The sequence below is a fragment of the Chiloscyllium plagiosum genome, unplaced genomic scaffold (genome assembly GCF_037043375.1).
Source record: "Chiloscyllium plagiosum isolate Xiang-an unplaced genomic scaffold, Cpla_swu_hap1 HiC_scaffold_12, whole genome shotgun sequence".
Classification (NCBI taxonomy): domain Eukaryota; kingdom Metazoa; phylum Chordata; class Chondrichthyes; order Orectolobiformes; family Hemiscylliidae; genus Chiloscyllium; species Chiloscyllium plagiosum.
This window is the reverse complement of record NW_028270150.1, coordinates 82,244,069-82,258,436: the sequence shown is the minus strand read 5'-3', so window position 1 is coordinate 82,258,436 and position 14,368 is coordinate 82,244,069. Positions and strand designations below refer to the sequence as shown.

The window sequence follows — 14,368 nt, the reverse complement described above, 5'->3', positions numbered from 1 at the left end:
GCCAAGTGCTGTCAAATGGGATTCAAATAATTAAGTAATTGTTTTTGACTGGCACAGACTCAATGGGCTTTTCTCTTGCTGTAAATCTGTATGATTATATGACATCAGATCAGGAATATTGCTCAATGATGATCTGCAGCTAAATAGGATTTCCAGAGGGAAGTGCCATTAATATACTTAGGGACACATGTCACCTCAACCTCAGCTCTCCCCCCTCTTCTGCAGGATAGTGTGAGTGCTATAGTAACTATTCAGTCAGGCAGATGGAAAGATACAAAACAAGCATGGCTGTATTGTTAACACCACAAATACTAGAAATCCTGCCTCTTGTGCCTGCATCCTTGGTCTCTAGAACTAAGGGTCACAGTATCAGGATGCCTGGTTGGCCCATTTAGGATTGAAGAGAGGAAACAATCCTTTACTCCAAACGATGGAATTCTCTGAGGGCAATGGGGGCCAGGTCACTGAAGACATTTAAGAAAGAGTTTGACATATTATTAAAGGCATCAAGGATTAGGGAGAGAAAGTGGGAACATGGCGTTGAGGATCGGCCATGATCACATCGAATGGTGGAGCAGGCTTAAAGGGCTGAATGGCTTAATCCTGCTCCTCTAGTTTAGAAGAAAGACAATGAACTTCATAGCAAGTGGGATAGGAGAGAGCAATGATTTTAAATAAGGTGGTGGCAGGGTGGGTAGATATTATAATCAACCTGTTCAAACTTGTAATGAGAAGTGGGACTTGAACCTGGGATATCTAGCACAGAGGAAAGGACACTACCACGAGAACACAAGCATCATTTTTAAAAGGGCACATGTTGGAGTAAAGGAAATGATTGAGCTGATCAGTAGGCGCAGAAATGTCATTGGTGAACAGATACCCAAAAACTGAATAGCTGGAAATTTTCTTTCCCCGAGGCCACACATGGAAGAAGCGGGTTTGGGAGAGAGTGCAGGGAGATTCAAATGAAGAATTTTACACTCTACAGGGAAAAGGCAAACTGCTCTTACCCATGGTTGACACAATGAGAACAAATAGGCTACACAAGGTGGCAAATGATAAAGGTGAGTATGAAAATAGGAAGGGGTAATTCAAATGGAAGAAAAGTCTAATGGAGCAACGGTGGGTTGTGAAGTTAGAAGACAGAAGGCAAACTGAACTGACACAAAGGTTCAAATCATTGAAAGAGAAGGTGTACAGCATTAGGGAGAAAATAGGAGAGCTCTTTCAGTTAGTGTTGGGTTTGGTCGGGAGGATGACTTTAATGGACAGGTAAGAGTGCTGGAACATGGTGAAATGCTCACAACAGGACAGGGTGCCAGAGGAATGGGCAAATGGATTATGGTGGATTGGCCAGGCTGGGAGCCTTCAATAAGAGAGAGGATGTCCACACCTATCAGCCAAGTTTCCTTCAAGATCATGAAACTAATGTAAACATCCACACTGAGCCAAGGGCCATGTCCCCATGGACAGTCCAGAGGGAGATGCAGACAGAGGTAATGGCAATCGCACAGTCTACAGGGTTAGCACCAGGAGGATTAATTCTCCGGGGAGAGTCTAGCATGGGCAACTGAGGTTACTTCTAACATGGAAGCAATGGATTAGATTAAATTCCCTATAGTATTGAAAACAGGCCCTTTGGCCCAACAAGTCCTGAGCGACTCTCCGAAGAGTAACCCACCCTGACCCATTCACCTACTCTATATTTATCCCTGACTAACGCACCTAACAATTTAGCATGGCCAATTCACCTGGCCTGCACATCTTTGGACTGTGGGAGGAAACCCACACAGACACAGGGAGAATGTGCAAACTCCATACAGACAAGTACCCGAGAGGGAAATCGAACTTGGGTCCCTGGCACTGTGAGGCAGCAGTACTAACCACTGAGCCACTGTGCCTTGGTGAGTTTTTCAGGGGATTCAGGAGTAACACGGTGGAAATCTATGCTTTCCACATACATACACTGTTGCACTATATCCTACTGCAACACAAGCTTCTGACAATTTGGTCCATTCTGATATATTTTCAGTTCAGGTGGGTTCCAAACAGGAGGTTGAATTTCTCAATGTCAATCTTTTACTCAGCCCCTTGCATAATCATTCTTACATTGACAAACACCAACACAAAATAATGTAGCAATCCACTTTGGACTGGCGTTGGGATCTGGTGTGGTGATGGTGGATGCCGGTTGTGAGGGGAAGGAAAGGAATGGGATTAGTTGGTCAGTTGACTGAGGCAGCATCCGTAAAGCACAGCATTAGTGAGGTGAGTAAATGCAAATGAAACTAAAAGAGCCACATGCTGCAACAGAGTGGACTAGCTGGAGGGTTCCTTCAGCTACCAAGCTCAAGGGTTAATACAGGGTTTCCCAAACTGTAGGTCAGAACCACACAGTGGGGTCCCTAGCCGAAACTTTAGCTTTGTTCTGAGGTGATAATTTCTGCCATGGAGTTCTGCCCCAGCATGAATAGTCATGTGGCTCCTTTACATCGCACTGTTTCAAGGCCATGGCGTATCTGCCAACTTTTAAGGCCCCTATCCTAACCTGAAAAAAAACTTAAAGGAACATATTTTTAAAAAAAACTGTGTGCTAAATAGTTCCCCCTACCCCTCCCTCGCTCTCCCAGGTTTCTCAAGTCATGCCGTATACCCTACATGCCCCCGTCCTGCTCCCACTGCCACAGGCTCTTCATATCCCCTCTGACTCACAACAAGAATCTGCCATCAGCCTGACAGCACTGGGAGCAGTGTTTTGAGGCAAGTCCACCGTCCCTTTCTTAGAAAGAGAGACAGACCATAAAGGACTGCCAGTCCATTGCACGTCTGGCATCTCTGCAGTCCCAGCAGCGCCACCCACGAGCTGAGGCCACATGAGGAGCCCAGGCAACAACAAAGTCAGGAGACTCAGCAAGTGGTGGGGGAGGGAGGTGGCCAGACCGGGCTCAAGAGGCCAGAAGGGAAAAGGATGGGCCCAGGGGTCTCTGGTGTGCCTGGAGCCTGCAAAGGAAATTCCCTTCCCTACATTTCACAGGCTTCCCACACGGATGGGCCTCCCCTCCCTTCCATCAGTGAAATCCCAATGGGCAGAACAAAGCCTGCTTAGGGCTGCTTATCAATCGGGTAAGAGACTCAAAAGGTCCACGGGCAGGAGGTCTGACCGATACCATTCCCCCCCTCCCCAATCCCACGCTGTCCCAGCCCCTGTAAAATTTCACATAGGTCAGGAGTATGCAGAAACACCACCTGCTGAATGCCATGTTCTCCTCCCACCTTCATACCACTGGTGGTGTGAGGGTCAAATATACCATTTCACTAACCCTGAGGCAGTATGACAGGGTCCAAGGGTCAAATATACCATTTTATTAACCCTGAGGCAGTATGACAGGGTCCAAGGGTCAAATATACCATTTAATTAACCCTGAGGCAGTATGACGAGCAAAGCACGCATCACAAACATTTGGCATGTTAACGAAACCTGAAGTTCAGGTGACATGCTTAAGGTCCTTTTACACTGTTGGTGTGCAAGCAACAACAAAAACCCTCAACTTTCCTTCCATCATCTATACTCCACAATTTCCAAGAAGCAACAGCACCAGTGACACCTGTAATGTGTATGCGATACTTCCATTTGACCAGATCCAGCAGGATTGGTAAACCCAACAGGGGTTCCTGTTGGACTCTGCATTCCACAACAGTCTAACCTGGCTACATAGATTGATTTCAAGGGCAGAATTTCCAGGCTCTAGAGGGGCTGCATGTCTAAAATTCATGCCACTGGCTAAACCAGTTAAGTTAATGGTCAATGAAGATCAATTGCTAATGGCTGACTGTGCAGTGGTGGCAGTGAATGGAGAACTGGATATAACTGAAAGCATAAATGGCATCTATTTCAGAACAACACAGCACTTAAAACTGGATGCGCGCAATAAAAATACAAGACGTGCTTACTTGCTTAGCAAAATATTTTGTTTTTCCTTGACGTAGGTCAGACACTTGTCTCTGAATCACTTCCACTTTTTTGTCCAGTCTTCGGATGGAAGAATAAATAACCTACATATAAAAAAAGGTTCAAAAACAGTAATTGTGACAACAAGAGCTATAGCTATAATTATAGTAAAGGACATGTCTTTTTGGAAAAAAAATCTATTAGTCTGGGTTAAAGTTGGCTTTTAGTTTTGACTGCATGTTCAGCTGTTGATAAAATGGCTGCTGCATATCTATCAAGAGCTCTCCCTCCCAAATGCAACAGTTTTTAAAAAAATGCAGATTGTATTTTTTTTGCCAGATATAATCCATGGAGAAACGACGCAAGGCTGACACAATACAACCAGGATCAAATTGTTACTGGTCTCAGCTGTCATTTAAAGTCAGATCCCCAATCTTTAAATAAAATCAGAACTGGCAGCATGAAAAGATGAAAAGCCAAATTATGAATGTTGGAAATATACAAGGAAAGCAGAAACGAAACAGGTGGTCGGTCTTCACCTGAAATAGGATCATTGTTTAGATGCATTAGAAATCAGATAATAGGTCATGTCTGAAATGTTAATCCAGTTGCAAGTTTTGCTTTAACTTTCCAAAACCATCACAGCTCTCTAGTAGCTCTACAGCATTGGCTGGCCCTCACTCTGACACACTGGATGTTACTCTTGACTGGGAATGTAACTAGTTAGGCAGCAATAACCTGCATTTAAAATGCACATGAACGTAGCAAAATTAACCCAACTGCTCTAAAAAGGCACAGGAGAAAATGAAACCCAGAGCAGAGGATAAGGAGTTAGAATTTTGGGAAGAAAAGGCAGGATGTGGGCAGAAGTGTTGTAGAATGAGTCCACATTCAGAGGACTCATCAGTTTCTGGGTTATGAGTGGGAAGGATGCTACAGAGAAAGGAAGGGGATTAACCATGAAAGGATATAACACAAAACATGCTGGACTGAGAACCAATATGGGTAAGTGAGAACAGGCATGAACAGGAGCTGAAAACTAGATAGAATAATAAAACCAAACTTTCCTGAAGAAGGGCCTGTGCCCGAAACGTCGAATCTCCTGTTCCCTGGATGCTGCCTGACCTGCTGTGCTGTTCCAGCAATAAAGTTTCAACAAACTAAACTATACTCAATGTAAAACAATTTGAAAACATCTTATGGTAGAAGTCAAAATGAAACAGTCAACTCTTTTAGTCCTTTACAAACACTCAACACCGGTGAAGTATCACTCCTTTATTCACTTTAAAATTTCTTAACAAACTGATAAGGTTACAAGCATTTCTCCTCAGCAACTTTCTGGATATTTACCAGACATCTATCTCTCTGTCTCTCCCCAAGACACAATGGAGATGCTGGAGAATCAGAATTGAAAGAGGTGGTGCTGGAAAAGCACAGCAGGCCAGGCAGCATCCGAGGCGCAGGAGAGTCAACGTTTTGGGTATAAGCCCTTCACACACAGACAGGCTAACTCACTGAATTTCTCTGCCTTTGCATTTCTTTGAGACAGCTAAACCAGCTTAGGGCTTCTTTCCAGCTCTGTTAGCCAGGAGGCTCCTCAAATCTCAACTTTCTTTCTGATGGTTCAGGATCCTTTCCTCTGAACTTGTGGCTAATGGCCTTACACTTCTCTCATCGTAAAAAATCATGTCAGCAATAAGCAGCAATGATCTCAGCTTTCTGAGGCGTTTAACTGGGGTGGCACGGTAGCTCAGTGATTAGCACTGCTGCCTCACAGCGCCAGGGACCCAGGTTTGATTCCAGCCTCGGGCGACTGTCTGTGTGGAGTTTGCACATTCTCCCTGTGTCTGCGTGGGTTTCCTCTGGGTGCTCCGATTTCCTCCCACAATCCAAAGATGTGCAGGTCAGGTGAACTGGCCATGCTAAATTGCCCATAGTGTCAGGTGCATTAGTCAGAGGGAAATGGATCTGGGTGGGTTACTCTTTAGAGGGTCGGTGTGGACTTGTTGGGCTGAAGGTCCTGTTTCCACACTGTAGGGAATCTAATCTATAAACTAAAGTCACATGATCCTTCAAAGGGTTATATTTAGCTCACTGTTCCAAATGACTTTCTGACTCTTCCATTGAAATAAGAATCAGACCTTCACTGCATTGAAAACTGAAACCTCGTTTATCTCTGCTTTGGAACCGAGTTCCCAAATAATAATATGATAAATATTCAACACAACCCCCACAAGAATAGTGGCTATACTGGCAAGATATTGGACATTACATAATGGCTTTAAATTAAATATATCAGCAGAACACACTGATGAGATAATTTACAAGGTAAAGATAGATCTTCTTTGACTCTGACTGATGATGTGCTGTACTCCAGCTACCAATTTAACAATCTGAATCTGAAGCTTTTAGTGATAAGGAGTGGGAACAGGGCTGAAGCAATCCAAACTAATTTTCCTATTATTATTAAATTACTATTTTTGTTTGTTCAAAGATTTAGTAAATGCTTCACTAACTGGGTGCCCAGCATTAATATCATGACAGCTGGTGTTTATCAAGAATTTATCAATCTACCCCTGAACAATATGATGTAGCAATAAACATATTACTGGCTGTTTTATTACAAGATTTCCTGTGCTCAATCATGACTCTACAAATTACAGCAACACGACGCAGGAAAGACCATTTTATCCCATTACATATCTCTCCTGATCATCGAATCAGGCAGGATGTACAAGCCTGAGACAAAAAAAAACCAGGAATTGCTGGGAAAACTCAGCAGGTCTGGTAGCATCTGTGAACTGACGAAGAGTCACTAAACCTGTTAACTCTGCTTTCTTCCCACAGATGCTGCCAGACCTGCTGAACTTCTCCAACGATTTCTCTTTTTGTTTCAGACCTCCAGTATCCACAATTATTTGTTATTTATATATGTGTGTGTATAAGCCTGAGGGTGTGTTATCGACATCTAGTAAACCAGATTACAATATTTGTTGAAAAGTCTTGTGCATATTACTGAAAAGTTGTTAAATCTTGTGACCAAAATAAAATGTTGACAGTTACAGCACTGCCGAGAGACACAAATTAGTCAGTAAACTAACAGATTTACTTTCTGGCAGGTATTAATTGTTAGGCTGTCTGGTTTCATCCACAGAACAGATGTTAGGTGATTGGTCTTGACATATCCTGTCAGAAAAACAGTACAAACACTTCTCTGACATTCCTCTCTCAGCTATTTCAGCAGAGATTTTGACTTATTTATTTCAAATATTACTCTTTATCCCTCTGGGGTTATAATTTCAACACAATTTTCTGGATGGGTCTGCCACAGAATCCCATGATACTGCCCTCTGGGGATCACCTAGGCACAGGCAATAGAGAAATATTGGACAGGGTAGGCCACACAACAATCATAAGGCTACAGAAGAAAACGGAATTGCTCTGCTATGAGATCTAAACATTTTGCCGCCCAGCTTTTCTCTTCTGCATCAACATTGCCAAAGAAAAGAGAATATATTTCTGGAAAGCATTGCCTGGAAGTTGAGGGCTGTGGGGGGGGGGGGGGGGGGGGGGTTGATTGTTAAAGGGGAAATGGATAAGCACTTAAAAGAGGGAATACTTGCAGAGCTATAGCAAGGTATTTGAAAGCTTCCAAATGGTCTGAAGAGACAGCACAGGTATGATGGCTCAAATGGCCTCCTTCTGAGCTGTACCATGCTATGATTCTGGTATTAATTTTGTGCAAATTGGATCAAAAGTACTTTAGGGCCCTTCCATAGCTACAGTCACTGTGCCTCAGAAGATTGGCTGAGAGGTTAATAGTGAGGAATGAGGCCTTAAGTTGCAGGATGATAATAACGCGTGGGTCAGATGGGTAGATCAGTGGCAGGTGGAAGTTAACCCTGTTAGGTGTGAGGTGATCCATTTTGGAATAAGTAACAAAACAAAGGTGTGTTTATTATTCAAATGTGAATAACAAGCCACTAGGAAGCTCAGAGAGACAGTTACTTGTCCACAGATCCCTGAAGGCAGCAGAAAAGAAGGCATATGGGACACTCGCCTTCATCAATCGCGACCTAGTTTATAAGAGCAGGGAGGTTATGTTGGAGCTGTGCAAAAACATTGGCCAAGCGCCGACACAGCATCGAGGCCTGACGGGCCTGCACTGTGCTGTAGTGTTCTATGTTCTATATAAAACTGCAGCTAGAATGCAGTTTTGGTCACCATACCATAGAAAGAATGCAATTCTACTTCAGGAGGTGCAGAGGAGGTTCAGGTTGCTGGGGTTGGAGCAGTTTAGCTATCAAGAGAGACTGGATAAGGTTCAAGTTATTTACTTTAGAGCAGGGAAGGCTGACAGTGGACCTGATTGAAATGTATAAGATTAAGGGACATGGACAGGGTGGATAGGAAGCAGGCTATTCCCCTTAGCTGAAGGGTCAATAACAAAGGGGGCACAATTTTGAGGTAAAATGCAGGAGGTTTGGAGGTAATTTGAGGAAAAACCTTTTCACCCAGAGGGTGGTATGTCATAAGGTTATGGGCCCAGTGCTGGAAATTGGGACTAGTATAGATTTAGAGTTGTTTTTGTTGGTATAGACTGGATGGGCTGAAGAACCTCTTCTGTATTGTATAATTTCTAAGAGTGGAGAATGTGTAAGTTGTAGACAACTTCGGATTGTATTCCAGCCTCAGGCTGTCCATGAAACCTTTGAGTTTTACTGTGCAGTTCCACAGTTTGTGTTTATTCTATCCACAATGGTGATCGTTAAAATTAATGGCTGGAAAATTCTGAATGGCGCACGCTCAGATTCTTGATTAAGTGTTTACACAGAACCTCATATAGAAATTTGACGCTCTCAAACTCACCCTTGCACAATACAGAAATATTCCTTTATTACCCAGTGCATTCTCAAGATCAAATACTTGCATGGCAAAATATTCACATAAACAACGAGACCCAAGTTGAAAAGGTGAACTTGTCTATATTATGTAAACAGTGCTCAATTAGGATGGAATTTTAGACAGATTCAGACTTTGGCTCTCAGCTTCTTCCCTGGTTTGCCTCATAGTATCTGCCTTTCCAGTCTCTTCTCTCCAGATTAAGGCTGAATCCCAAGACTCTCAAACCTCTTTTAATCCCACAGGCCTACTGAGGCCTGTACCTTCACACTCCCTCACAGACCCAATTGCAAAACCCTTGCTTCCCTGTCAAAGCCTTTGACCTGATCCAAACACCAACCTTCTGGATTCTGAATTTGTCCAAATTTCAAGACCCAGGCACCCACAGACCTCTGGTCTCTCCACATTATCACAGACCCAGAGAGCAATCCTTGGCTTTCACGTTTATTTGAAGTCTCACTCTCAGACCCAAGGGAGAGGAACCATTCCTACAGTCTGTCCTCCCGTAGCAGGTCGTGGATGCAGCAAAGCACCCAGTTTAGCAGGAATCCCGACCAGTCCACTCCTCATATTGGTTTTGCAACCCACTGCTTCCTTCGGGCCTTCCTTTCCACTCTGTCTAGACCTCACATAATTAACCAATCCATCCCAGCTCCATATTCTCTACTAATTCGCTGACCAAACGTGTACCAGGTTTGTCCTGGTCTGCCCTCTTTCTTACCCAGCTACGGAACCTTTGCAACTGTTAGAGAGTCTCTCTGGGAGGTGAGAGAAAAAGGAGGGTGAGGTATGCGTAAAATAACAAGAGCCATGACAAGAGAACACAGAACAAAAGAGAAGTACAGCACAGGAACAGGCCCTTCGGCCTGCCAAGCCTGTGCCAATCATCATGCCCTAGCTAAACTGAAAAACAAATCTGCCCTTATTTGGTTTGTGTTCCTCTATTCCCTCCCTAATCATGTCCAGGTGCCTCTTAAATGTCGCCAATGTTCTTGCTTCCACCACCTCATCTGGCAATGCGTTCCTGGCTCCTCCCATTCTCCGTGTGAGAAGCTTCCCTCGTACATCTCCCTTAACCGCTTCCCCTCTGACCTTGAACCTGTGCCACCTTGTAATTGAACCTCTAACTCTGGGAAAGAGCCTCTGAGTATCCACTCTACATAAGCCTCTCATAATTCTGTAGACTTCTATCAGGTCTCCTCTCAGCTGCTGTCTTTCCAGTGAAAGCAATGTTAGTTTTTTTAATCTTTCTTCATAACCAATGCCCTTGAGACCAGGCAACATCCTAGAAAACCTTCCCTGCGCTCTCTGCAAAGCTTCCACATCCTTCTGGTAGTGTGGTGACCAAAACTGCACATAATACTCCAAAGAGAATTGGAGAAGGGAGGAGACCGAGTGCAACCAACAAGCAAGCATGTCAGAGGCAGAGGACAAAAGAGTGAAGCAGGCGGGTGAGATGTGAGGACAGACCAGCTCCAGATGGATCCAATGGACAGTGATTTGCTCAGCAGATTGCCCTCCCAGTTACTGACCCATTGCAGAAACCTCTCTGCTTTTTATTCTGCTGGCTCGAACAGGAGAACCTGAGTGTGTTCTAGTAGCTGAACCACGTCTTTAGTCCTGCCCCCAACTGAGAGCCTTAAGTGGCCAATTCAGGACAATTTAAGGGCTTTGTGCCACTAAGATTAATGCAATGCGGGTGGAGGTGGTGAAGCGAGGCATTGAGATGGGGATTGGCACTCAGTACCCGATTGAGAGATCAGCTGCTGGGAAGCGATAACCTTCTCCCAGGATGTGAAAATGCTCCTCCCCACCTCACCTCCCTCGTTTGGTCTGGGTTCATCCTGAGACTCCAGAGAGAAGTGCCCCTCCAGCAGCAGCCACGGCCTCCTCTGTGGTGCCACAGAACGCCCAAGCTGCCAGGTGCTGGACACCATTCTGCCATCAGGTCTCGATTCCAGGCGACGAGCTGCCAGCGGCTGCACAACTGCCTCAGGTTTCTCCAATCACCAGGCAAAGGTCCCCAGTACCTCTCTTGAGGTCGGTATTCTGACTGCTGCAGCAGACCCCACCCACAGTTACAGAAAGGCAGAATAATTTACTTTTCATTTCTTCCTGTATGCAACATCCCTGCAGTTCTCCTTCATTCACTGGAACCCTTAAAGGGGGCGTAACGTTACAGGTTGAGCTTAATATTCACCCTCTGAGATACTCAAGCTACTTAAACTGATACTTGGCTTAAAAACATAGCAAAATAATTACCATACAATATGTACTGAGAGAGAGAGAGAGACAGACAGACAATGCTTAAAAAAGGGGGAATATTTCCAAAGCAGCCAAAAACATTTGTTTATTTGAAATATCAAAAAAAAGGAAAAAGCTAAAATGTCCAGTCTATCATCAGGGAGAACTTCCTAATTAAGAGGAGTATTGATTACGGATTACCCATTTGAATTGAAGACCAAAATCAAATTTTCTTCAGTACATACAGTCATAGAGTCATAGAGATGTACAGCATGGAAACAGACCCTTCGGTCCAACCTGTCCATGCCGACCAGATATCCCAACCCAATCTCGTCCCACCTACCAGCACCCGGCCCATATCCCTCCAAACCCTTCCTATCCATATACCCATCCAAATGCCTCTTAAATGTTGCAATTGTACCAGCCTTCACCACATCCTCTGGCAGCTCATTCCATTCACGTACAACCCTCTGTGTGAAAAAGTTGCCTCTTAGGTCTCTTTTATATCTTACCCCTCTCACCCTAAACTTATGCCTTCTAGTTCTGGACTCCTCAACCCCAGGGAAAAGACTTTGCCTATTTACCCTATCCATGCCCCTCATAATTTTGTAAACTTCTATAAGGTCACCCCTCAGCCTCCAATGCTCTAGGGAAAACACCCCTAGCCTGTTCAGCCTCTCCCTATAGCTCAAATCCTCCAACCCTGGCAACATCCTTCTAAATCTTTTCTGAATCCTTTCAAGTTTCACAACATCTTTCTGATAGGGAGGATTCCAGAATTGCACGCAATATTCCAACAGTGGCCTAATCAATGTCCTGTATAGCCGCAACATGACCTCCCCACTCCTGTACTCAATACTCTGACCAATAAAGAAAAGCATACCAAACGTCTTCTTCACTATCCTATTTACCTGCAACTCCACTTTCAAGTAGCTATGAACCTGCACTCCAAGGTCTCTTTGTTTAGCAACACTCCCTAGGACCTTACCATTAAGTGTATAAGTCCTGCTAAGATTTGCTTTCTCAAAATGCAGCACCTCGCATTTATCTGAATTAAACTCCAACTGCCACTTCTCAGCCCATTGGCCCATCTGGTCAAGATCCCGTTGTAATTTGAGGTAATATTTTTCGCTGTCCACTACACCTCCAGTTTTGGTGTCATCTGCAAACTTACTAACTATACCTCTTATACTCACATCCAAATCATTTATATAAATGACGAAAAGTAGAGGACCCACCATCGATCCTTGTGGCACTCCACTGGTCACAGGCGTCCAGTCTGAAAAACAACCCTCCACCACCACCTTCTGTCTTCTACCTTTGAATCAGTTCTGTATCCAAATGGCTAGTTTTCCCTGTATTCTGAGAGATCTAACCTTGCTCACCAGTCTCCCATGGGGCACCTTGTCGAACGCCTTACTGAAGTCCATATAGGTCATATCTATCGCTCTGCCCTCATCAATCCTTTTTGTTACTTCTTCAAAAACCTCAATCAAGTTTGTGAGACATGATTTCCCATGCACAAAGCCATGTGGACTATCCCTAATCAGTCCTTGCCTTTCCAAATACATGCTGAAAATAGATGTACATCCTGTCCCTCAGGATTCCCTCCAACAACTTGCCCACCACCGATGTCAGGCTTACTGGTCTTATAGTTCCCTGGCTTGTCCTTACCATTCTTCTTAAACAGTGGCACCATGTTAGCCAACCTCCAGTCTTCCGGCACCTCACCTGTGACTATCGATGATACATATATCTCAGCAAGAGGCCCAGCAATCACTTCCATAGCTTCTCACAGAGTTCTAGGGTACACTTGATCAGGTCCTGGGGATTTATCCACCTTTATGCGTTTCAAGACATTCAGCATTTCATCCTCCATAATATGGACATTTTTCAAGATGTCACCATCTATTTCCCTCCATTCTATATCTTCCATATCCTATTCCACAGTAAATACTGTTACAAAATGCTCGTTTAGTATCTCACCCATTTTCTGCAGCCTTGCTGATCTTTGAGGGGCCCTATTCTCTCCCTAGTTACCCTTTTGTCGTTAATATATTTGTAAAAACCCTTTGGATTCTCCTGAATTCTATTGGCCAAAGCTATCTCATGTCCCCTTTTTGCCCCCCTGATTTCCCTCTTATGTATACTCCTACTGCCTTTATACTTTTCTAAAGATTCACTCGATCTATCTTAATTATAGCTGACATATGCTTCCTTCTTTTTCTTAACCAAACCCTCAATTTCTTTAGTCATCCAGCATTACCTATACCTACCAGCCTTTCCTTTCACCCTAACAGGAATATACTTTCTCTGGATTCTTGTTATCTCATTTCTGAAAGCTTCCCATTTTCCAGCCATCCCTTTACCTGTGAATATCTGCCTCCAATCAGCTTTTGAAAGTTCTTGCCTAATACCGTCAAAATTGGCCTTTCTCCAATTTAAAACTTCAACTTTTAGATCTGGTCTATCCTTTTCCATCACTTTTTAAAATCTAATAGAATTATGGTCACTGGCCCCAAAGTGCTCCCCGACTGACACCTCAGTCACCTGCCCTGCCTTATTTCCCAAAAGTAGGTCAAGTTTTGCACCTTCTCTCTTAGGTACATCCACATACTGAATCAGCATGAAGGTTTAGATGGTGAAGACGGTGTGAGAGGGACTAACTGGAAACCTATGCCTCAAAGCATTGAAAACTCAGATTCCTGTTGCATGTCAGCTGCTGTAGTGAAGGCAAGCAAGCAATCAATCTCAGCTAGCGGTGTTCTTCCACTGGCACACTGTCCAGTTTACACAGTGTTAAGGGTTCCAGGTTGTAAACACCAATCACCTCAAAAGCCTTACTTTAGATATGCAATTAGTCACGTGCCTCCATCTTGCACAGGGAGCCAGCAATGGCAGGAGATGATTTACCTGACAGTAATTGAGAATTTCAATCAGTGAGGACTGCTGACCTCCATTTGCAGAGCTGTCTGATGTGCCACTAACCTGAATAATTGAAGAACAAATATGTTAGCTGTCTTTGAACATCACGTGCTGTGTTAGATATATGGACTGAAGACTTTGTACATTATAAAGAAAAGAAAGTTCTACAGAAGGTGCTTTTAGCTTGCTTTCACTTAAATGGTAAACTCATCAATATTGTGGGGAACTGAGTATGAAGGGAACAGGTTTAAAAGATGATTAAAACAGTTAGTGCCTGTTCTTGAACATGGGCTTGCTTCTGGAATGCAGGTTCCCATTAAATATGCAATATTTATTCAAATATCATCA

The 14,368-nt window shown here is 43.9% G+C and overlaps 1 protein-coding gene and 1 long non-coding RNA gene across 3 annotated transcripts in view; one reads left to right on the top strand and one right to left on the bottom strand.

Moving 5' to 3' along the window:
• Positions 1-14,368, bottom strand: part of LOC122554986 (uncharacterized) — a 112,816-nt gene that overhangs the window by 49,086 nt on the left and 49,362 nt on the right. For both annotated transcript variants that reach the window (XM_087992412.1, XM_043700488.2), the window contains exons 5-6: positions 14,009-14,083; positions 3,952-4,053 (exon numbers count right to left, since the gene is read on the bottom strand). In XM_087992412.1, coding sequence (XP_087848538.1) covers positions 3,952-4,053; positions 14,009-14,083 — 177 coding nt within the window. The remainder of the gene's footprint in view (positions 1-3,951; positions 4,054-14,008; positions 14,084-14,368) is intronic.
• The window catches only part of LOC122554988 (uncharacterized), a 115,433-nt gene that overhangs the window by 70,447 nt on the left and 30,618 nt on the right, over positions 1-14,368 (top strand). The gene's annotated exons all lie outside the window — the stretch shown is intronic.